The 23,745-nt window shown below is 35.1% G+C and overlaps 3 protein-coding genes across 3 annotated transcripts; 2 read left to right on the top strand and 1 right to left on the bottom strand.

Moving 5' to 3' along the window:
- Positions 1-3,254: 3,254 nt before the first annotated feature.
- Positions 3,255-9,706, top strand: LOC104110524 (protein NRT1/ PTR FAMILY 7.1). The gene is made up of 6 exons (XM_009620042.4): positions 3,255-3,646; positions 5,159-5,209; positions 5,716-5,833; positions 6,413-6,630; positions 7,399-7,958; positions 8,459-9,706. Exons 2-6 carry the CDS (start codon positions 5,171-5,173, stop codon positions 9,321-9,323), a joined length of 1,800 nt encoding a protein of 599 aa, XP_009618337.1. The 5' UTR covers positions 3,255-3,646; positions 5,159-5,170; the 3' UTR covers positions 9,324-9,706.
- A 1,186-nt stretch (positions 9,707-10,892) lies between these two features.
- LOC104110523 (enoyl-[acyl-carrier-protein] reductase [NADH], chloroplastic-like) lies at positions 10,893-15,368 on the top strand. Its single transcript, XM_009620041.4, has 13 exons — positions 10,893-11,009; positions 12,518-12,796; positions 12,997-13,106; positions 13,200-13,255; positions 13,339-13,423; positions 13,511-13,558; positions 13,866-13,940; positions 14,015-14,126; positions 14,253-14,304; positions 14,397-14,448; positions 14,588-14,645; positions 14,844-14,942; positions 15,046-15,368. Exons 2-13 carry the CDS (start codon positions 12,520-12,522, stop codon positions 15,198-15,200), a joined length of 1,179 nt encoding a protein of 392 aa, XP_009618336.1. The 5' UTR covers positions 10,893-11,009; positions 12,518-12,519; the 3' UTR covers positions 15,201-15,368.
- A 966-nt stretch (positions 15,369-16,334) lies between these two features.
- Positions 16,335-21,153, bottom strand: LOC104110522 (non-structural maintenance of chromosomes element 4 homolog A-like). The gene is made up of 7 exons (XM_009620040.4): positions 20,853-21,153; positions 20,676-20,756; positions 18,149-18,389; positions 17,956-18,043; positions 17,207-17,420; positions 17,000-17,091; positions 16,335-16,835 (listed from the first exon to the last, which is right to left on the bottom strand). Exons 1-7 carry the CDS (start codon positions 20,998-21,000, stop codon positions 16,587-16,589), a joined length of 1,113 nt encoding a protein of 370 aa, XP_009618335.1. The 5' UTR covers positions 21,001-21,153; the 3' UTR covers positions 16,335-16,586.
- Between the last annotated feature and the right edge of the window lie 2,592 nt (positions 21,154-23,745).

Below are 23,745 nucleotides of genomic sequence, written 5' to 3'. Positions count from 1 at the left end.
CACCAACGATCATGTGAATCACATGCTGTGGTTCTTCCTGCTCTTTTTTCCTGTTTACATCCCTGTCTTTGAAATTGTTTTTAGCTCAGTCGCTCAAGAATTCTCGAAGGTGACCCTTGTTGAATAGACGGGCCACCTCCTCCCTTAGTTGTCTGCAGTCTTCGGTTCTATGACCATGTGTACCATGGTATTTGCATATTTGATTGCGGTTTCTTTGGGAAGGATCGGTTTGTAGGGGCCTGGGCCATCTAGTATCTTTGATTATACCAATGGCTGACACAATACTTGATGCGTCGATGCTGAAGTTGTATTCTGATAATCGTGGTTTTTCTGTGGGATCGACATGATTATCGAAGCTACTTTTGCTCATAAGCCCTCGAGAGCTCTGCCCTCGATCGTTCCTTTGATCATTTTAGATGGGATTGCGTCCTGGTTGTTGTTTCTACGATATACGTTATATGGTTGATACCGATCTCTGTTCGACTGGGGTTCTCTGTCGATATCCCTTTGAGTTCTACCGACGGGCCTGTTTGGATAAACGGAACCGGAAGGGGTCCCTAATTGATCATCCTCGACCCTGATCTACTGGTACCGATTATGTACATCGGCCCAGGTTACCGCTGGATATTCAATTAAATTCTACTTTAGCTGTCGTGATGCCACCAAACTTCGTTCGTTCAAACCTTGAGTAAAGGCTTGAATAGCCCAATCGTCTGTGACCGGTGGTAGTTCCATGCGTTCCATCTGGAACCGAGATACGAATTCCCTCAACATTTCGTTGTCTTTTTATTTCACCTTGAAGAGGTCTGACTTCCTAGTCGTAACCTTTATTGCTCCGACATGTGCCTTTATGAAGGAATCTGCAGGCATGTCGAAGGAATCGATGGAATTAGGCGGTAAATTGTGGTACCATATCATTTCTCCTTTCGACAAGGTTTCTCCAAATATCTTCAGTAGAACAGATTCGATCTCATCGTCTTCCAAGTCATTCCCTTATATTGTGCATGTATAAGAAGTGACATGATCGTTAGGGTCGGTGGTCCCATTGTACTTAGGAATTTCTGGCATTCGAAATTTCTTCGAAATCGATTTCGGTACCACACTTGGAGGAAAAGGCTTCTGTACGAATTTCTTTGAATCCATACCCTTTAGAATCGGCGGTTCCCCCGGTATCTGGTCAACCCAAAAATTGTATGTCTCTACTTTCTTGTTATTTGCCTTGATTTTCTTTTCTACCGATTCAATCCGTTTAGTGAGATCCTCGAGCATTTTCATAATGGCGGAGTTAGTCTGATTCGTTGGCGTTCGACCTTTCCGGCACAGGCTCGGTCCTATGGACAACTTCTGGTTCGATCCTACTCGGTGTTCGGTGCAGATTTTGTAGTTGTGCTATAGCGGCTTGTTGAGCCTGTAACATTTCGAATATAAATTGGAGGCTAACTCCACAATCTTCTCCGCTCTGCGTACCTCGACCACCTGATCGAAATTCCCTGCGTACGCTACCTTCGGGATCAACGCCCAAATTTGTATTTAGGGTGACATGTGAACTGATATCGACGGGATTTGCAGTTGGTGTTCCCTCGAGGTCAGCCTGAGGCACCTCGATCCCTGGGACGGCTATATTGTCATTTTTCCTGTGAAATCCGAGGCTGTTGTCACCATGTGTAGGCGTTGCTTGTGAGTTTGACATATTTATCCTGAAAACAAAGATTCTTACAAGAACAAATGTAAAGCAGTGTGTGTTATTGGAATCAGTATTAAGCAATCACTATTATCCTTAGCCCCACGGCGGGCGCCAAACTGTTTACCCTTAAAATTAGATAACAATTAAACTTACAATGTGATTTTAAGGACGCGTGGTTTCACCTAATACCAATTGATAAATGTGAAGATTAATAACAGAAATGAACTATAAAGTAAAGCGAACCAGTATTGAAACGGAATTTAACCCTCGAGCTAGGGTGCCCTCGAACTGATTGATACCAAAATAGTTAAAAATAAAGCAAACCGATGAATAAGAAAGTATAAGCTAAAGAGAAAGCGTTATATTGGCTTTTTTATGCGAGAACAATGTCCCTTACAAATGGTTAATACTCCCCCTTTATATAGTAGAGGAATCCTACTTATGGTATAACTCTAATTACAGAAGAAAATCTCATGATTAGCTAATTAATCATTCCCAATTTGATCCGTTCCGAGATTTCCGCCATGATCTTCGACCAGTCGCGGATATTTTGCCTTTCCGTTATTATATTATCTTTGATCTTGCTCGATGCCTGTTTCATTCGGTCTCGATCGTTGTTGTCCTCGATCTCGACAGGTACCTCGAATCCCGAACTTGGTACCTTGTCCTCGTACCTTGGTCTGATTCACTACGGGGCCGACCTTCGATGCAGCTCCCTGGTCCCGGTCAGATAAAAAAATTGGGTGGGCTCAGTTTTAACCATATACACTTTCTTTTTTCTTTTTAAAATAATTAATCTTTTGGTACTCGAATTCAAAAGAAAGAAAGTAATGTTATTATATCTTGAGAGAATTTACTGTGAAAGTGTAATGAATTTCAATTAGTCCACAATTAACTTTCTATAACAAACATGGATTGGTGATCTGCCAAAGATGATAAATAACATGGTTACATTAATAAAAATACTTTGATAGTGTGAAGAATATAATACCATAGATTAAATACTAACTTAAATTATACTAGAAATAGCGGGTAGCATATATGTTAGATACGTTCGACCAAGCCCATTATACTGTTGAATTATGTAACATTAAAGAAAATATTTTATTTGAAATCTTTGAAACTCTTGAATGCTCTTTACAATTTTTCTCACAATTCTCCACATCCATGTTTATAACAGTAATTAAGAAACCTATCCTAACTAGAAACTGAAAAACTTATTCTTTTTATAATTTTGACTACAAATTCTAATTAAACATGAATTAAATAAATTTGTAAGTATTAAATTCTAAAAAATTTAGGTATCCTACTAAAAACTTTGGATCTATAATAATGTTTTCTCTATTGAATATTACCAAGTTAGTGAAATATATATTTTGAATTTGTTTTCACCGTTAAAGGTAGAAACATTCAAATTTAGTAGTCTACCAAGTATTTCCGAAGTAGTAGAGTAAAAAGAGTTTTATTAGGAGTTTGTTGCTCAACAGAATTCTAGAATTTACCTCTTAAAACTTTATAAAAGATAAACTTCACTTCTTATCACTTAATTATTCAATTAAGTATTCTTGCATTCTACTGTTCCTCTCTCCTTTAGCAATCTCTCCAAATTTTTAATTAATTCTCTTCCTCCAAAATCTTCAAGAATTAGGATTTCTTGTTCACGTCTTTATATTTATTTGTTTGATTAGTGAAAATAATGAGAGGTTTGAAGAACTTTCAAGTGTGAAAGTTTCTTGATTTTTCTTCCCTTTGCAAGATTAAGAGTAACATCCTTCTTCTTTTTTCATTCTCACCATAAATGACAAAAGGTTTTACTAACAATTTCATTAGCATTGTCGATATTCCTGAGAGTCAAGTGATTTACCAGTCAATTCTGACGGTTCAGCTTATCGATACACGTTCTTCGCCTTCACCAGAACCCAGTACTATCACGAATTTCTCAGCAACCAAGTTCCGTAAAAGGTTTGAATCTCTAATAGCCTTGTTAATATTAGTGTAAAAATTCTTTTTGCTGTGTGCATACAACTTAAATCCTTTTATAATATATTTCAAAATAAGATTCTTCTCTTATCTTTGTCACATTTTATGAATATTAGTAAGATGTTATTATTATGACTTCATGGAAATTTCTCAATGTTTGATAGTGTAAACACATATATAATACTTCACCTACAAGTAAACATTGCATGAATATTACAACCATAGATAGTTTCTTGCTTTTTCGTGATTGACAACAACATCTAAAGTAGAAAAATATAAACAAAGATGTCAAATTGTTAATCCTATTTTTTATCATTGAAATTGAAATATGACATTATCCAATAAATTTTACTCTTGCTTCAATTTGAGAGTTGGTGACATAATTGAACTTCTACTAGTAAATTTCATATGCTATTTTGATTAATGTTGAAAACTGTGAGAGACTGTTTCTATATGGTCAATGACGCATGAATTTAAAGAAATTAAGGGCCACGAAAAGACATAACCAATGACCGTTTTCTATGTATCTCCTTTCTATTCCCATGTGTTAGTATTATTCTCGTATTTTCTTATGCTTAGATCTTTACTGCTAACTATTGTTTCTTTCATTTCAATTTTCTTATCATCTTATCTTGTTATTGTTACTACTTATTATTACTGTTTCTTTTTTCATCTTTCCTTGAGTCTATCGAAAATCACTTATCTACCTTCACAAGGTAGGAGTAAAGTTTGCTTATATATTATCCTTTTCAGACCCTACTTGTGAAATTTCACTAGGTTTGTTGTTGTGTTATTGTTGTTGTTGAAAAGACATAACCAAATGGACTAATATGAGGGGGAAAATAAGGAAAAAGAATAATTTTCACATAGGTCATGAAATCCACTTTTAGAGGCTTTCAATGAATCTGAAAACTTGTCCTAAATATATTTTTTTGATCATTTTGAAAACGACCGTTTGGTTATTCTTTCTATATATTGAGCTATTTCCTCTATCAATTTTCATCAATCTTCTTCTTGCATGCATATACTTGCTAAGGCAAATATTCATAATATATCTCTGTCAAGCACTTCTAGTAAGTTTTTTTCTTTCCCAAAATGAATTGAGTTATTTCTGCCAATTTATACTCAGTACTACATACATCTGATTTTCTTTCTCTTTACATGGAAAGATTAACGATTTATGATAGCATCCGCCTTGTTTATATTGACATTATGGGCAGAATAGCTATTCCAATGCCAAAAATATTCACGATATTACACAATGTGTAAGGATATATATAGACTAGTCTAGAAAATTATTTCGCTAAGAACAATTACGGAGAAATATACTTGTTTAAATGTAAGTACATACACATATACATTGATAGTGTAATGAAAGTGAAAGAAACTAAACCTAATTATTAAGATACTTCTTGTTGTGGTTTTTTACTCCCTTTACGTTATTCTGTAATTTAAAGTATAGTATATAATTTGTTTTGCATCTGAATTTTACAGAGATTATCCCAAATGGCAACAATTGTGTCAACTAACGCCATGCAAGTACAGGTTAGGACTGCTTTTATTCATATTATTTTCTCTTTGCATTAGTGAAACCTTTCGTATTGTTAACCTTTATGTTGCTTGCATTCTTTTAAAATATAGTTGTATGGTGTTAGAATCTTTAAAAGTGTTTCAATTTTAAGGATTCAATACAAATAAGATAACAATATTAAATATATAGTCCGAGCAATTAGGTTAGAGACAATATTAATAGTGGAATTATTGGACTTAATTGGAAGGTACAAATTATCACTTTTAAATAGCTCCATCTTATTTTTCTCTTAGTAAATGGCAGGTCCCAATTTCTCCTTTTAAATATTGGTGGGTTTTTCCTTTTTCATGATTATACTTCTAAGGGATTTCTAATTTAACACGTGCTTTTCATTGCACACGTTCTTATATATGAATATTCACAAAATAAACTAAAATAAAATAAGAACAAATATTAAAGGCATGGAAAAAAAGAATGAATTAACCTAGTTATTAATATTTTCTTTCTTTTATTGGCACAGACAAATGAAAAGAATTCAGCTGGAGTGCAAAATGGCCTCAAGCAGAGAATTATCATCAAGCTTAAAGTCTTTAGAAGCAAAAAAACTGGAGGATGGTATTCGGCATTTCTTTGTTTAGGTATATTTATCTTTTAACTTACCCTTCCCTCTCTCTCTCTCTCTTTTTGTGTGTGTGTTTAGAAAGCGAAGGTGAATTTAGGGCAAGTTCTGTGGGTTTAACTGAACTGACTAGCTACTTTCGGCTCGAGTAATATATGCATGCGAAAAAAATCAAATTATTTATATTATAATAGATCACACTCATTTTCAATTCACATACTCTAGATCCTGGATTCATCCTGTCTAATGGTTTCCTTTTAATGTAAATGTTACGCGTATTTTTCAAACATATTGTCGCACTTGTGTCCGATCCTCCAAAAATACAGAATTCGACACGCATCCATCCGCATTTCTGAAAAGTCTAAGCAACATAAAAGTTGAACTATTGGCTAAGGATATAATTTCCTTTTAAAGTAAATGTTGCGTGGACTTTCCAAAATCCAAATATGTCGTCGCACCCGTGTGTCAGACCCAACAAAAATTTACTACTTTTGGAGGATCCGACACGCATCCATCTGCATTTCTGAAAAGTACGAGGAACATTAAAGTTGAACTGTATATTGGCTAATGATCAATTTTTATATTTTGGTTGTTGCAGTAAACCAAGGATTAGCAACACTTGCTTTCTTTGGTGTTGGAGTGAACTTGGTATTGTTCTTAGTAAGAGTGTTGGGACAAGATAATGCAACTGCAGCTAACAATGTTAGCAAATGGACTGGAACTGTTTACTTGTGTTCACTTTTGGGAGCTTTTATCAGTGACTCTTACTGGGGTCGTTTTCTCACTAGTGCCATCTTTCAGCTTATTCTCCTCCTGGTAATGAAATATAGTACGAGTAAACTTTTTATTTTATCCTTAACAATATATTGTTATAATCATAGGAATATCATTTCACGTGTTTAAGATCACAAGTTATAAGCTATGTTGCCCGGACTCTCCAAAAATATCATCCGATGCGTGTCGGATCCTCATCCGACACGGATGCGGCATCACTGTTGAAGAGTCTTTACAACATAGGTTATAAGGGTATTTTTTATATATGTCAAAAGTCTTTCTTTGTTTCATAAATTATGTGCACACTCAAATAGTACCATATAATATGGAATGGCGTAATACTAGATCTAAAACTAGTTAGTGCAAAGTTTCTTTTCTAAGTAGAGGATATCTATATAATATACTTTATCATTGTTATGAGTTTAACTTACACTAGTATAAAAAAAATACGCTATCAGATCACCTAAAACTTAACTACGTCATTAAAATAAGTAGAATTACGTAGAAAATAAGATAGACAACCTACGATAACATGAGAAGAGAAAGTCTTGGAGCAACAGTAAAGTTGTCTACGCGTGGAATCAGCCACGATGCTTGTATCAGTGTATGCTGCCTACATCACGTAACTTGGGGTGTGACCCTTCCCCGTACCTTGCGTAAACGTTGAATGCTTCGTGCACCATGCTGCCCATTTAACCTACTATAACATAATAGATCACACATATTGCGCAGAACGTTTTTACATCGTCTGTGTATATAAATTAAATCCCATGCATTGTTACCAACTAACTTGATATGTGATTGATCCAGGGACTGGTGATCATGTCAGTTACATCTTGGATTTTCTTGATAAAACCTGAAGGATGTGGAGATGGAATATTGAACTGTGTACCCCCATCTCCTCTTGGCACTGCATTATTTTACTTAGCCATTTATTTAGTAGCTCTTGGCTATGGTGGTCATCAACCTACAATTGCAACTTTTGGATCTGATCAATTTGATGAGGCAAATCCTAAAGAAAAAATCTCAAGAGCAGCTTATTTTGGTTACTTTTACTTTGCACTTAATGCTGGATCTTTAATTTCCAATACTATTTTGGTATATTATGAAGATGGTGGTAAATGGACTCTTGGTTTTTGGGCTTCTACTGCTGCTGCACTTTTGGGCTTGTTTATTTTCTTGTTGGGCACTCCTGGTTATAAGTATGTTAAATCTTTTGGTAATCCTTTGCCACGTGTCGCTCAAGTATTCGTCGCCGCGGTTCGTAAATGGCGTGTGGCTAATGTTGAAGGGGAAGAACTATATGAAGTTGATGGCTCAGAATCAAGCATTAAAGGGACTCGGAAGATCCTCCATAGTAATGATTTCAAGTGAGTAGCTCTAACCCTTCGATCCATACTGTATGTCTTTTAAGATTTTTATACCACTCGGAAAGAGTTTAAAAGCTTTCGGTATAAAGTCAGACATCTCTATAATAACATTCCTATATAACAGTCATTCACTATAAATGTCAAGTTTTTTTCTGTATCGATTTTTATGTTATGTTATAATATATGTCCTTTATTACAGTACTTCACTATATCCAACCAAAATATATCGGAACAAATGAGGTTGTTATAGAGAGTTTTGACTTTATAATATCTTCAGTGTCCAGGCTAGCTTGTGTGTGCATCGACTATTCTATCAGATACATATTATCTCCCACTAGTATTACCGAGTAACTATATTCACCAAATTCACCTTTTCTATCTTTGCTAGAATTTGAACCTCGGTCCCGTGATTTTTATCCACTTTATTGACCGTTAGACTGCGTCCTTAGGTGATTTTAATGTTTAAATAACTTCTTATTTTGCCTTGAAAATTTGTCCAGGAAACTAGATAATGCAGCAATAGTGACAGAAGAAGATAGACAAAGACCAGCATTTAACCCATGGAGATTATGCACAATCACACAAGTTGAAGAAGCAAAATGCATAATAAGAATGTGTCCAATTTGGCTATGCACAATAATGTACTCTGTTATATTTACACAAATGGCCTCTTTATTTGTTGAACAAGGTGAGGTTATGGATGCAACAATTGGCCATTTTCGCCTTCCAGCAGCAAGTATGTCAGCATTCGACATATGTAGTGTGTTAACCTGCACATTTCTGTATAGGTTTATGGTCGTACCATTAGCTGGGAAATTAAATGGTAATCCAAAAGGATTAACCGAACTTCAAAGAATGGGAGTTGGATTAATTATCGGTATGTTATCGATGATTGCAGCTGGCGTAACAGAAATTTACAGGCTTAAACACGTAATCCCTGGAAAAGAAGCAAGTTCACTAAGTATTTTTTGGCAAATTCCACAATATATTCTTGTTGGTGCCTCAGAAGTTTTTATGTATGTTGGACAACTTGAATTTTTCAATGGACAAGCACCAGATGGAATTAAAAGTTTAGGGAGTTCACTTTGTATGGCATCAATGTCACTTGGGAATTATGTTAGTAGTATGCTTGTGAATATGGTTATGACAATAACAGCAAGAGGAGAAAGACATGGTTGGATACCTGAGAATTTGAATAATGGACATATTGATAGGTTTTATTTCTTGCTATTTGGTTTGGCTTTGGTTGATTTGTTTGCATTTGTGGTGTTTGCAAAATGGTATAAAGGTATTCAACATGAAGGAAGTGATGAATCTTGCACAAAGGATGGAGAAAAGGAGAGTCAAGTGTTTGATAAAGTTTGATTATCGGAAGAAGGACATGACAGCCCGTTGCACGAAGTATTTTGCATTTTCGCAGGATTTAAGGAAGGATCGCACCTCAAGGAAGTGTGATGTAGACAGCCTACCCTAATGCAATCATCAGCGGCTGATTCCACGGTTGTCAGAAGAAAGTGATCAAGAAATTCAAGTGCTCTCATTTCTATGTTTTTTTTAAAAAAAAATTCAGAATAATGTGTTTTGTTAGTGAAATAAACTGAAGCATGATCCTCTTATGTGATTATTATAAGGACATGATTGCTTCTAATTTTCTAAATATTATTTATGCTAGAATTTTCATTTATGTGTTGGGATTTTCCATTGAAGTTCAATTCAGAAAGTGTTCACTGGTGCTGCACTTGCAATTACACGTCTTTGCTTTAATAATTTTTTATGTTTGATAAATTCTCGTTAGTTTATGTAAATTGGAAAATAAAAAGCTAAGTAATATGACCAGTTCTCACCTCCCCTAAAGCAACATTCGATTAACATCACATCACGAAGATTCTTAGGAAAATCCAATTAACATGCGACAAACAATTTATTTTTGCGGTATTTTACAAGGCTGCACTTTTTTTTAATTACATGTCTTTTGTCGAAATCATTACATAAAGTTGTATACAAAAACAAAGTTTTAAGTTTTTTTTTTTTGTAAGAGGGTAAATCCGCAGCCGCTACAATCTCTGCCCTTCAGCTGAGCACTTTGTGCGCATTGGGTAAACCTCCCCCTTGTGTAATAGTCTGCAAACCGTGCGACAAGCTCAACTCAGAAGGCATTGAGGAGGAATCGATCCCAGGTCATCCGTATGGATGACTGGATGACTGATCTCCAAACCAACTGGACAACCCGAAAGGTTTAACGAAGTTTTAAGTTGACCTATATATTCGTAGAGTGGATATCATTCTCCTTTCCCTCTCTTTTTTCATTTCTAGTTGATGGAGATGTTGTTCTGACTTGCAAATAGTAGGATGATAGTTTCCCAAAACATATTATAAACCTAGTATATGATGATTGATGACAAATGAGAAGTTGCTTGCCATATGATTATTAGCCTAATTAAATAATTCTTTTCTAAACCTTTTAGGTTTTTCTAAATTATTAATTTGTATATATTAATTAAAATTTTGACAGCATGCTTCAAATTCTGACAGGAAACTTTAAAATTCTGGCGCGGGGTTGTTTTATTAAATTTTTTCTTAACGGGATCAAAATATAAATGGTAGTTCTAAGAAGTTCCATCTAGCATAATTTCGGGGGAAAGTACACAAACGGGCATTCTTATGGCTGCTACTTAGGGATAGCCAATACTTATTTTTCTTAAAAATTTAAACTAAAAATCTTAATTTCAGGATAATTTAGGATATATGTGTCTTGAAAAGTTGAATCAAGATACATTGGCTAATTCTTAAATAGCATCCCTTTAAACGGGCTATATGGTGTCATTTCTACCATAATTTCCTGCTTTCAGATATTAAAGCCCAACAACGATCTAAGCCCAGTGATATTGTAGGCCCATAAATACGACAGCACTTCATTTCCCTCTTTAAAGACTCCAACAGACAACTACTACTACTGTTAATGCTGACTCAGTTCTTCTCCAAAGGATAGCAACAAAAACCAAAAACCCCTTATACCCACAATTCTGTCAACTATTTTCGCATTTGTTCAAGGTTCATATCTTTCTCATTACCCTCTTACAAGTTTCAGTTTTTACTGCTTATCTTTTTTTCTGGGTATTGATTTCTTGAAATTATGCTTAATTTTTTGCTGCATTTGGTATAAACATTAGTCTAAAGTTTGTGTTATGTTTTAAAGTTTTCATCTTTGAGGGTTTAATTATGTAGTAATTCAAATGTGTACAAGTTTCAGTTTTTACTGCTTATCTTTTTTTGGGTATTTGCTGCTTGAAATTATACTTAATTTTGGCTGCATTTTGAACAGAACTGAGCTTAAGAATGTGTGTTGTGTTTTCAAATTTTCATTTTTAAGGGTTTAATGATGTAGTTTCTGGGGAATGTAAGCCCTTGCCATGGGTCTGTTTTGGATGAGATACTTGTCAAGAATGTTACCGTTATTAGTATGCTTAAATATTTTTTTTTCTAGTTGTGGTCTTGGTTTTATGTTTTGACGGGTGATGGACATAGGCGGATCCAGGATTTAAATTCTATAAGTTCAACCTTTAAGGTTATTAGCATTGCACCCCTTGTATTTTTAAAGTTATGGGTTCATATCGGCTAATTGTTACACATTTAGTGAATCTTTACTCATAAATTTATGCCTGCGACGAAAATATTGGGTTCAGATGAATCTGTGAACAATATGTTGAATCCGCCTCTGGTGATGGAGGGTGGAGTGTAGGAGATGATTTGGTCACTTGTGTAGTCATTGGTGTACAATTTATAGTGTTTACTACAAGACTGAAAATACAAAAAAAAAAAAAAAAAGAGAGAGAGAACTACGATATGCATGAGATGTAGCATTTGGTTTCTAATTTGTATGCATGAGATATTGAGAAAGTTGTTGAAGTTGCTTCTCTTGAAGTAATTAAGAGAATTATTAGTTCGGTTACCTACAACGGAAAAGAAAAAAAAGAACTTTGTGATGTTGGTGTTAGCTACAATCTATTTAGGTTTATGTATCCAATTTCATCTTCTTTTCTTTAACTAAAAAAACAGAAAGATGACTAGGATATGTAACTCATGATGGCAGATGATATATATTTAGGTGTATGTATCCTGTTTCATTATTATTTTTGTTTTATTTAAGGCAAGAAAGGGGTAGTATTTGTAAGGAGTGCTAAAAACAGGACATGGGTTCAAATGAGCTGATTTTACTTTGATTTTGAGAAAAGGAGCTTAGCTTTGGGAGTTCCAGGATTTTTACTTTTTCATATTTCTGGAATTTGAAGAAATAAGGCTAGTGATTTAGCTAACTGCTATGTTTTTTTTTGGTATTTCTATCATCAAGTGAACTGACTGCTTTTAATAAAAGATTTGAAGGTGTAATGTGCTATTGATGTAAGAGAATTCAGATCAGAATTGTCCGAGACGAAAACTGCAGCTTGCTTTACATTACGTTTCTTTATAAACCTACATACAGCTTGTACATTTCTGAATTTACTTGTGAAAATATAAGGTTGTAGCTTTCTGAGTGATACCGTTATGTTTTTGTCTGCTAGAAATGGCAGCAACTGCAGCTTCAAGCTTGCAAATAACGATAGCTAGGCCATCCATATTCTCTACAAAAAGAATTTCCAGTGTCTGCTCAATAAAGTTTAGTGCTAATACTAGAAAACAGTCATGGAATAGACTTGCCAGTAGCTCTTGTGTTTCATCCATTCAAGATTTTTGGCGCAATTTCACATCGACGTCTCAAAAGTTAGAGAAAGTTGTCACCAAGGCAAAATCAGAAGCTGATGAAAGCAAGGCTGCCTCTGGTCTTCCGATTGATTTAAAAGGTCAGGTTCTTTTGAATTTTTAGTTTTCAAAAGCTTTTCTAGATTTTGTGTGGTTTTAGATCTTAGGAGTGCGTGGAAGAGATGGTGGATGTTCTCTGCCGATCGACTTATTTTTTCTCCTCCCCCCCTTTAAACTTGGGATCTCCATTTTATTGGTAAAAAATAAAACTTGAGATCTCCATTTTAAATGCTCTTTGCAGGTAAAAGGGCATTTATAGCTGGTATAGCTGATGATAATGGATACGGGTGGGCTATTGCTAAGTCCCTGGCTGCTGCAGGAGCTGAAATTCTAGTTGGAACCTGGGTTCCGGTAAGTGAAATTTACAATTTCTTGTTGGATTTTAGCTTGAAGTCTCCTTATATATATTCAAAGATTTTGATGTTTTTGCATTTCCTTGAACAGGCCTTAAACATTTTCGAAACAAGTCTGCGACGTGGGAAGTTTGATGAATCACGCATGTTAGAGTCTAAACTTGTGATTATTTTGTATCATTGCAAAAAAGGCTTTATAACTAACATCTCTCTAAATGCATCTTTGTCAGTTTGCCAGATGGCTCTTTGATGGAGATTACAAAAGTATACCCACTGGATGCTGTTTTTGACAGTCTTGAGGATGTACCTGAAGATGTAATGTCAAAGAATATGGTTACGTGAAAATTTCTTATAGTGTTCCAATTGCATCTCCCTAAAACTGTTTTTATTCTTACCTTGCAGATAAAGGCAAATAAGCGTTATGCTGGTTCTTCTAAGTGGACAGTTTCGGTATGTAGTTCTCCTCATTCACACTTCTTTGTGCATGCCGAACGAAATGTGTAACTCTTGTTGCTTTGGCTCAGCTTTCTTAAGAACTAGATTTGGACGTTCAATTAGCGTAACTACCGTGGTTATTATTAATACTTTCCTTAAACAAATTAAAAATATCCGTTTTTCTTATCTCTATATCTGGTAGTTTCATGTTTGTGTTGGTAATCATTTTAGGCTAGTATCAAGACATCTTCATCTTCCTGTTATTAATTGTTATGTCCTCTAAAGTTTGTATAACTCAGTTGCATATTTCTCTTGTTTATAGGAAGTTGCAGAATCTGTTAAGGAGGATTTTGGCAGCATTGACATTCTTGTACATTCACTTGCCAATGGGCCGGAGGTATAGCACTTTTTGAAATTGTAAACACTGCTTCTTCATATGTGATCTTTCTCATGAAATCATTCAACCATTAGGTGACTAAACCTCTTCTAGAGACATCGAGGAAAGGATACCTTGCGGCAATATCAGCATCAAGTTATTCCTATGTGTCTTTACTAAAGCATTTCCTTCCAATTATGAACCCAGGCATGTATTTTAGTTTGCCATTTCATTTATGTTTTCCTTCCATTTCTTGCTCCTTGTTTGTCCATCTATGCATTTATGTACTTCCCCAAAATGTTCCTTTTGAAATAAATGATGGTTTTATAACAGGTGGTTCCTCAATTTCTCTTACCTATATTGCGTCTGAGAGGATCATTCCAGGGTACACACTATTCTTCCCCTCTTCTTGCTTTATTGTTTTAAAATTTTATTTGTCGCTAGAGGAATCATTGGTTTGAAATATGTCATTCGCAGATATGGAGGGGGAATGAGTTCTGCCAAAGCAGCACTCGAGAGCGATACCAGAGTGAGTTGTTCTATATTCTCTGCCTGGCGGAAAAAAAAGAGAAGAGGAGAAACTATATGGTTTTCTCCCCTTGAATATCTAATATCCACCCAAATTTTATTGCATTTTATCATTGAAAGGAGTCATGCTAATGATGTAGGTGCTTGCTTTCGAGGCCGGAAGAAAAAAGAAAGTTAGGGTGAATACAATATCTGCCGGTATGTGTCCATTTATTGTCTTTTGGATTATGATTTTCTCTATATGATAACACCTCAACCAAGTTATAGAATAACCTCGGAAGTCTACCAAGAAGCAAAGCAACCACTACTCCAACTTTTTGTTCCAACTCATTTCTTTATGTAATGTTCCTTTCATGCAAATTCTTTTATTGACTAGAGAAACATATCTCTATCCAGGCCCATTAAGAAGTCGAGCCGCAAAAGCAATTGGTTTCATAGATATGATGATTGAGTACTCCATAGCCAATGCACCTCTACAGAAAGAATTATCAGCAGGTAAATCATCCGCAGAAGTTATTTCTTACTAAAAATGTTTTCTTTACCGCCTCTCCCTCGGCTGTTGTTAATATGCTTTCTGGAAAAACTTCTTCTTGTATAGATGAAGTAGGAAATACGGCTGCATTCCTAGCATCGCCTCTGGCTTCAGCGATTACTGGTGCTGTTTTATACGTTGACAACGGTTTGAACGCAATGGGTGTGGGAATCGACAGTCCTTTATTTAAAGACCTCAACATTCCCAAGAACGAGGGATAGAAGATATTCCTTCTAGGTGAATTTGTATTTGTGTACAAGTCATTATGTTTTTTTTAAACTTGTTATGGTCAGAGCCAAGAATGGCTAGGCCAGCGGCCTCCACGAAATCATCTATTGTTGTATGATTGATATTTTATAGAGTAAATAGAAGTAATGAGTTTCCAGTAATCTTCTTTCACTAGGTCCCTAACCTGAAGGGGAGTCTTGGCGTAACTGATAAAGTTGCTGCCATGTGACCATGAGGTTACGGGTTCAAGCCGTGGAAACAACCTCTTGCAGAAATACAGGGTAAGGCTGCGTACAATAGACCTTTGTGGTCCGGCTCTTCCCGGACCCCACACATAGCGGGAGCTTAGTGCACCGGGCTGCCTTTTTTTTTTAGGTCCCTAACCATGTTTGCTGAAACAAAACTTTATTCTCCTTTTCTTTTGTTGATAACTTGGCATTATGTCCTAGTTGCTCCTTCTGTAGGCACATTCTAATCCACATTGAGGCTTGAAACAAATAATATATTGTGTAGGCACATTCTAATCCACATTGAGACTTGAAAAGGTAATATATTTTGTCTAGGATGATTCAGCCAAAAATAGTAATAACAATTTGAAGCAGAGTATGTGTTTACGTTTGCGCCAAGGCTTTGGTTCAGTGGTAGTACATTGTGATATGTGAATTTAGCGCCCGTCACAAGTTTGAACTCTGCCTCGGGACAAGCCTAGTATTTAAGTGGAGAAAGGGTTATGGATTAGTCCATTATCCTCTGAGTTTCAAATCGTGCACCAATCGGCCCTTGGGGATTTCTCGATGGTAATTTATCGGTTATCAAAAAGAAAAGAAAAAACATGTGCATACTTTTTTGCCATTGTAACTTCATATTTTGGGCAAAATTTAACTATATTGTTCTAATGAGCTCAAAGCTATTGGGTCCTCTCAGTACTTCATAGCTAATTAGCTTTCAGCTTTTTAGGGGCCTTTATTTGCAGCTACTTTCAAATGCTTGTTAAAGAAATAAGAACCATATGAACTAAAAATTTCATATGAAAAGTGCAATTATTTTCAATTTTCTCAAATATTAATTATATGGTACAAAATGGAAAGAAAGTAACGAGAGATGGCAGAAAGTTCAAAATAAAACAATAAAAGAAATACTACTATGATTAGAAAGGGTTAATGATTTAAGAACTTTTAACAAGAAAATATTGATCAGTCCCTGTGATATGAAAGCCTCGGATCCAGCAGCTTTACATCCAAAAGAAACCACTCATTAACTAACTCTACCTTACCAGAGAACAAGGCAGCTAAAATTGATCCTAAGCAAATTAATGAGGTCTGCATTTCTTATGTACACCAAAAATAGCCTATTTGGTATATACAGAGATATCTCCAACCTCATAGCAACTTCCTCTTCAGGCTGACATTGCAAATGTTTGCATCACCAATTTCAGGGGAATCATCAACTTCTGAAGTTTTGCGTAAAACATTGCCACGGTTCCTTGAAAATTTCTTGACCCAAGTGACATTTAAAATTGGTTTGGAATTGTCGATTAGAACTGGTTTAGCTTCAGTAATGCCTGGATTCGCCGATATGTCCCTGTTTAGCATCAGCTCTTCTCCTTCTGCTACTGCATTCTTCATCAGCTGCATGCACATGCAATTTTGACACAATGTCAAACCGAGAGTTGCTCGAGTAACAAAGAAATCAATCTGGAAGCTTTCAAATGCACGCCATAGAAAATGCTAGGATCCTACTCTCTAAGTACCTAATATGGACACAGAAATATGATTTAGATATAATTCCCTACCTCCCAATCAGCAAAATCCAATCTGAAGACAAAGTGGTTGTATTTAACTTCACCAGACTTAACTGCAGTGGCATCGGGACCGTTCCTAGGAGCTGAGAAGGGAAAAACATTAGAAAGGAGAAACACACTATAGACCTAGAGGAATCAAGAAAGAGAAGGACAAATATAAAAGGAACTCTCAAAAAAAGATTCAGAAAGGTATCTTACAGACAAAATGAGATCCACTTTCATCCACGTCTATGAAAACCCGTCCATCTTTCACTAGAAAAGATAGTGCAAATAAATTCTCAATGCTTTGCGCAAAGGATTTTCTGTTCATTATGAGACTCTCAAGCTTAACTTGCTTCTTCTTCCTAAGGATCTGAAACATTGTTGATATGTTCTTGTCTGTATCTGTTTTCTCCTCAGCGTTAACTTCAAGCTGTGACAAAAGCAGATTATTGCATCACATTGGAATGTCATAGTAGCAACAAGCTAAATGAAATGCAAAATCAAGAAGTATTAGCCTTATTTCAGCTCCATTTACTAGATTCGATTTTATTTCATCTTTCTGTTATTCCTACTTGTTACAATTACCTTTTCTTTTTCGGTCGTTCTCTAGCCGAGGGTCTATCGGAAACAGACTCTCTGCCCTTCCAGGGGTAAGGGTAAGGCTACATACATCTTACCATCCCCAGACCCCACACGTGGAAAACTACTGGGTTTGTTGTTGTTGTTGTTATTTACTATATTACCATATATATCGACAAGCTCTACACATGAGAGCTTTAGGAGATACTCATAGTATATCGAGTATCTACATGTATAAATCATGGAGTCCAGCTATGAATATCAAGTAAGGAAATTTTCTGAATGCACTCTAGTGTCGATATCATAAAACCTACTTTAACTCTTGCCTGCACATGTCTGCAATGTTAACTGCATTTAAACACAAGTCATGAGATAGTTACACATACCTCCTTTGGACGAGCACGTGAGTGCACCTTTGTCCGTGGTCTACGTGTAACCTTCCGTTGCTTAACTTCACAGTTCATCGGTCCGAGCCTTCAGAAAAAGCAGAAAAGAACAGCACATAAGAATGCAAGAGCGTCTCATGCAACCGAGTAGTGTGCAGATTGTAAGAATTAGAAGTTACAAAGGAAAGCTTACATAGTGAGGCAACCTCCGGCGTTCCTAAAAATTGGTGAAACAGCAAGCCCAATATGTTTCCAAAGTGTATTAGCATTCAAAGAACGACCTTTTGAACCTTGACTCCCAAAAACATCAAGCAAAGAGGAAATGAATATATAAGGTGTAACACCAGTGGAATGTGATCTAACAGAAGCCGCCAAAGTTTTGGTGAGATCAAACAATGCCTCTGCATCTGCAACTTGCTCTCTTGGCTTTTTCACTAGCAATCAACACAACAAATAAAATTAATAATCCATCCCAAAAATAAGTTTGCAAACAAACGTTCAACAAGAACTATTCAATTCAGCCTTCTAATGTTGTAAACTATACAAACTCTAGCTTATAAGTTTAAGGCCTCTCAAGGATACAATATTAAACAAGATAGTAGCACCAATCAATACTTCATTTAAAAAACTTGAACTTGAATTTTTCATGCTCGATTATATATAGGTAAAGCACCCTACATTGACAAACACTAGAAACATAACCGATTATATTTACCAAAATTTAGCTTTAGCTCCAGACTGCAAAAGGGAAAAAAAGAAACATGAACAAAGAAATAGTCTTAAATGTTAAGGACACACTTTTAAATTTTCGCAATTTTATTGAACGGTACCTCATACCACCAAAAAAAAAAATATGACAAGCAGTGGCGGAGCCAGAATTGTCATTAAGGGGAGTCAAAACATAAAGAAATAAACTCATCAAGAAGTCAAGGGGTGTCATTATATAATATATATATATATATATATATATATATATACATATTTTTTTAAAAATTACCTAGCTCTACGGTGTAATTTTCCGGCGAAGGGGTGTTGGTTGACACCCCTTTGGTGTATGTGGCTCCGCCACTGATGACAAGGTAAAAAACAAGTAGCCCTGATATCTAAGAGTTTCACTTTGAATATTCTTGAAATATGTAATCCTACTACGAACTCCATCACCTCCTTATAAGGAAAGCTAAAAGTTGTAATATTGAAGCGAGGACTTCCAAAAATCTCGATGCTTCCTTACCTACTGCGACATGTCAAGATTTTGTGTAACCTTTTTAGTTATTAATTTGAAGATGTACTTAGGAGACACTTTAAAGATTCTTCCAATGCCTTCAACTAGTAGCTCGCCATCCACCATGCCGGCGAATCCAGGATTTGAAGTTTATGGGTTCCTATTGTAATCTCAAATTAATATACAATAATAACTGAGTTGACAATTATATATTTATAGATATTTAATGAATTTTTTAATAAAAATACAGGGTCTCCGCAAAAGTTACTGAATTCTTGGGAACCCAGTAACTATACTCTACATCCGCCACTAATGCCATCAGCTCCTACCCTCCCCCCTCCAAGAAACAAAAAATCCAATCCCTCATCCTAAAGGACAATGTTTTAACTTTTAAGTATGAACAAAGGCGGATGTGATGCATAAGGTACGGGTTAATCCAAAACTAGAAACTTTGGCTCAGATCAAAGTATGTGCGTTAAAAAGTATGCTAAATAAGAAGGAAAAAAAACAATAAATCAAATGGAATGTAGTAGAATCCCAAACTCAAACTCTTAATGTTCAAAACATCGATCGGCCTCTAAGTATGAGAACCATTGCATCTATATTCAGTATGAACACTAAACATCAATTTTTTCCTTTTTTAAAAATAAAGTTTACATATTTAAGCTACATTAAAATCACTACTACAATTGACCCCCAAAAAAAGTCACTACCATAAATCACAAAAAGAATTCCTGTTAAGATATTTAACATGTTTGTGACAGAAGAAAAAACTCTTTTACTCTCAAGATTGTAATAATGACATTCTTTTTTTTCTTTTTGCATGGCAGCGTAATCTTTATGGACAATGTTACAATGGTGGCTAACTACCGCACAATCACACACGAAACAAATAGAAAAAAACATAACAAGATTCGGATTTTGAGTCACACCACATGCTTATTAGGGTCAATCACAGTTTATATTTACTAGAATTCAAGATACAAATTTTTTTTTTTTTTTGGACCCCCAAGAAAACTCGCAGCCGCCACAGCCTATGTCACAACCTCTGCCCTTCGGGTGAGCACTCTGTGCGATATAAACGGCACTAGGCAAACCCCGTGCGACAGGCTCAGACCCAGAGGGCATTAAGGGGAATCAAACCCGCATCGCCCGTGTGGACAACACCCTCTAAACCAACTGGGCCGTCCCTTCGGTACAAGATACAAAGTTAACAGACAACATTCTAAGTTTTTTAGCAGTGTTACCATAACTGCAACAAATGTAACTTAAGTTAAAACTTACTAGTTACTACTATTGTTTTCTTAAAATAAAACTTTCAAGCATATATATGCAAAATCTTGTCAATATTCAACGTAAAGATAAAACCTTTAACATCTAAATATCACACACACTCAATACATAATCATAATACAAAAAAAAAAAAAAAAAAAAAAAAAAAAACTATCCATAATTATAGTAAACAAAAACATAGAGTAAAAAGGAAAACCAAAAATACCTTCATAATGAGAGTTTTCAATATCTTTCATAATTTCCTTAAACTTCTCAGAATCAACATTCCCTATTTCATCTTTTCCCTCTGCATAAAAATAAAAAACAATATTGTTTATATAAAGAGAAAAACAAACAGAGCAAAACAAAATAAAAAAACAAGAAAACTTTTCAAAAAAATTACCACAAATACGGTTTTGAATATCAGAGTATTTGGAGCGAACTCCTCTTGCTTCTGAAGTTGGTTGTTGAGTCAACTCGTTCAACTCATCATCATGTACAACAGTTTTTGCTGTATGTACTTCTTGATTTTTCTCTATTTGCTTCGCCATTGTTTTTGCTGAGAGAATTTGATCAACAAATTGTGGTGGCTTTTTAAAGGGAAACTTGAGAGTCGTTTGGTTTACCTTCTCAAGGAAGTTTATTTTAACAATCCAACTTCTTAAGCAAGTTTGGGAATAGTAAAAAATCGGGGGGAGAATTTCCCGCTTGTTTGTATATTTACCACACGTCCACAAAAACCGCCAAGGTAAATTTTGTAGAAATTTTTACTGCCTCGTCTTATTTTAGGTTTTCTCCTTTTCTTGTTTCTTCAAGTATTTGTAACCCTAACCCTTTACGAAGAATTAACCCCCCGCCTACCCAATTTTCTTAAATTAAAATAGCCGATATAATATATATATATATATATATATATATAACTATGTATAATCTATGAATACCGAATAAAAAAAGTAAATAGTAAATTTGACCGATTATTTGTGTAACAATCCCTAATTAAATTTATCCAACAAAACTATGAAATAATGGTTTAGATATTTTTCCACATCCCTAATTAACATATTTGTATAGTTTTTTGAATAACCAAATTTTAATTTTAAAATATTGAATTTATCTAATCCAAAATGTTTCTACTCAATGTGAAGAAAAGGCTATGTTTAGGAGTAGATATATATTAAGTAAAGGGTTATCAAATGTTTGATCATATACTACTTATATTAGCTCTCTTGGTCAAAACAAAAGAGAGGTTACGTTTATGCAAAAGTTTAGGCAACTATACACTACTAAAAAAACAGCTCTTTTCCGATTAAAAAACGACCGAATGCGATCGATTTTGAACGATTATTGACCAAAAATCAATCGAATCAGATGGGTCCGAAAACTATTAGTCGGTAGTAAAAATCAACCGAACTCGATCAGTCAATTAAATTTCACAATCGGCTAAAAGAAACACCAAAAAAGCAAAAAATACTCCACTCTTTAACAACGGTTGAATTGAAAGAAAGCAACAAAAGAAAGAAATGTCTTCTAGGTCGAGCTAGCCTGTCGCACATGGCTTGTCTAATGCAGTTTACATCCTCTGTATGATTTGCAAGTTATTATACAGTAGGGGTTTACCTAGTGCGCACAAAGTACTGATCACCACATGGTGCTCACCAAAAAGGCAGAGTTTGTGACAGAGAGTGCATGCATCGACTACTAGTTTTCTTGTAGTTCCAAAGTAAAACAAAAAACAAAGTAATTTTATATGGTTGGAGCATTACACAAGGAAGCTCCACTATTTCTCTAATCCTTTTTATTCATATTTTCTCTTATCCTCCTTGATCTCCTTGGCCCTCTACAATCATAATATTCATAATCAGGATCATTCTTCATTTCCCAATCCATACTTCTCACTCTCTCGCTTCTCCTGACTGATTCATCAGTTTCTCGAGCTCTCAACTTGTACCTTTTGCGCATCCTTTTCTCTGTCTTTTCTTTGACCAACATTGTGTTACCTTCTGCAGGTAATCCACACACAATAATGTCGCGACAAAATAAGGGTTTGGCATTCATTTCTCTGCGGACAATGTCTCTAAGTTCAAGTGCAGCAGAATGTTGAAGAGTTTCTTTTGGATAGTAAACTATGGCGTTGTTGAACATCAAAAGAAGATCTCTAAAGAAGGCAATTTCAAAGTTTGAATAAACAGCTTGTTCTAACTTGCTTTGAATGATTTGTAAATCCATATGTTGTCTAATTTGTTCAGTATAGTCTTTATTTCCCTGAAAAACAAACAAACACTTATAATAAGGAATAACCTACGTTTATGAAATTGTGTATTGTTTAAGCTATCAATGCATGAAATTGCATGGTATATATACTTATAGTTATAAATGTAACGACACTTATTTCCTAGCGCTAAAATGTTATTCAATAAATATTTATCTGCACGCGATGTTTTAAAATAAATAGAAAATTAAATAAGGAAAAAGAGTTACCTGACTGCGGAGGCGAGATTCAAAAAGACAACAATGCTTGTGAGATCCAAGCAAATCGAGGATTTTTGTTAAGCCTTCATCAATATTATTGGATTTTCTTTGAATTTCCTCCATTTTGTTAGATTTATCACCATCTTCTTCCTCCTTTAACTCTATTCTTTCTTCTGCTTCCAATTGGAACAACAGGAGATAATTTTTTCTACATAAACATGCATAAGTAGAGAATTATTAGTCTTCACTGTGTAAACGAGGATAAAACAAAGAAATTTGAAGGAAAAAAGAGGGCAAATGCATCATTTTACGGGGCTATTGATGGGTGACAATTAAAGTTGTAGAGACGATAAATCTAATAGCCACTATAATTTTATAAAATCGGAGCCTAGAACCAATGTTGCTCCGACTCTTTAGAAGCCGGATGCATGTCGAATCCTTCAAAAGTAGTGTATTTTTGGAGAATTTGGTACAGCTGCGGAAGCCCAGTTTTAAAGAGTTCCAGTAACATAGCTAGAATATTTTCGCAGAGAACACTTTTTGAAAAGAAAATGCCATTGATTTAGTAGTAGATTGCACCAAAAATGAAAGGACATTCAAATGAAAACTTTATTTATTGGACATACAGAACTAACAGAAGTTATAAATAATCTTGCATAAGAGTACCCATCTCGATATATATATATATATATGAAAATTTCCAAAATTTTGATCTGGTACTTTGTTTAGTCATGTGAAAGAAGAACTAAACTAATCCTTAATATTAGCAATTGATCATAAATTAACAAGAACATGAAGACAACAATTCTTCAAGCTTCACACACACA

Source organism: Nicotiana tomentosiformis, chromosome 11 (genome assembly GCF_000390325.3).
Source record: "Nicotiana tomentosiformis chromosome 11, ASM39032v3, whole genome shotgun sequence".
In the NCBI taxonomy this organism is placed as follows: domain Eukaryota; kingdom Viridiplantae; phylum Streptophyta; class Magnoliopsida; order Solanales; family Solanaceae; genus Nicotiana; species Nicotiana tomentosiformis.
The sequence above is the reverse complement of the archived record's forward strand: the minus strand, read 5'-3'. Positions and strand labels throughout refer to the sequence as shown.

Bases quoted from the DNA above. Each gene is read 5' to 3' on its own strand.
- LOC104110524 (XM_009620042.4), top strand. From the start codon at position 5,171: ATGGCAACAATTGTGTCAACTAACGCCATGCAAGTACAG. The intron at 5,834-6,412 runs GTATATTTATCT...TGGTTGTTGCAG, and splicing joins TTCGGCATTTCTTTGTTTAG to TAAACCAAGGATTAGCAACA. The intron at 7,959-8,458 runs GTGAGTAGCTCT...AAATTTGTCCAG, and splicing joins CTCCATAGTAATGATTTCAA to GAAACTAGATAATGCAGCAA.
- LOC104110523 (XM_009620041.4), top strand. From the start codon at position 12,520: ATGGCAGCAACTGCAGCTTCAAGCTTGCAAATAACGATAGCTAGGCCA. The intron at 14,449-14,587 runs GTGAGTTGTTCT...CTAATGATGTAG, and splicing joins CACTCGAGAGCGATACCAGA to GTGCTTGCTTTCGAGGCCGG. The intron at 14,943-15,045 runs GTAAATCATCCG...CTTCTTGTATAG, and splicing joins ACAGAAAGAATTATCAGCAG to ATGAAGTAGGAAATACGGCT.
- LOC104110522 (XM_009620040.4), bottom strand. From the start codon at position 21,000: ATGGCGAAGCAAATAGAGAAAAATCAAGAAGTACATACAGCAAAAACT. The intron at 20,757-20,852 runs GTAATTTTTTTG...ATTTTTATGCAG, and splicing joins TATTCAAAACCGTATTTGTG to AGGGAAAAGATGAAATAGGG. The intron at 18,390-20,675 runs GTATTTTTGGTT...GTTGATTGCTAG, and splicing joins TGAAAACTCTCATTATGAAG to TGAAAAAGCCAAGAGAGCAA.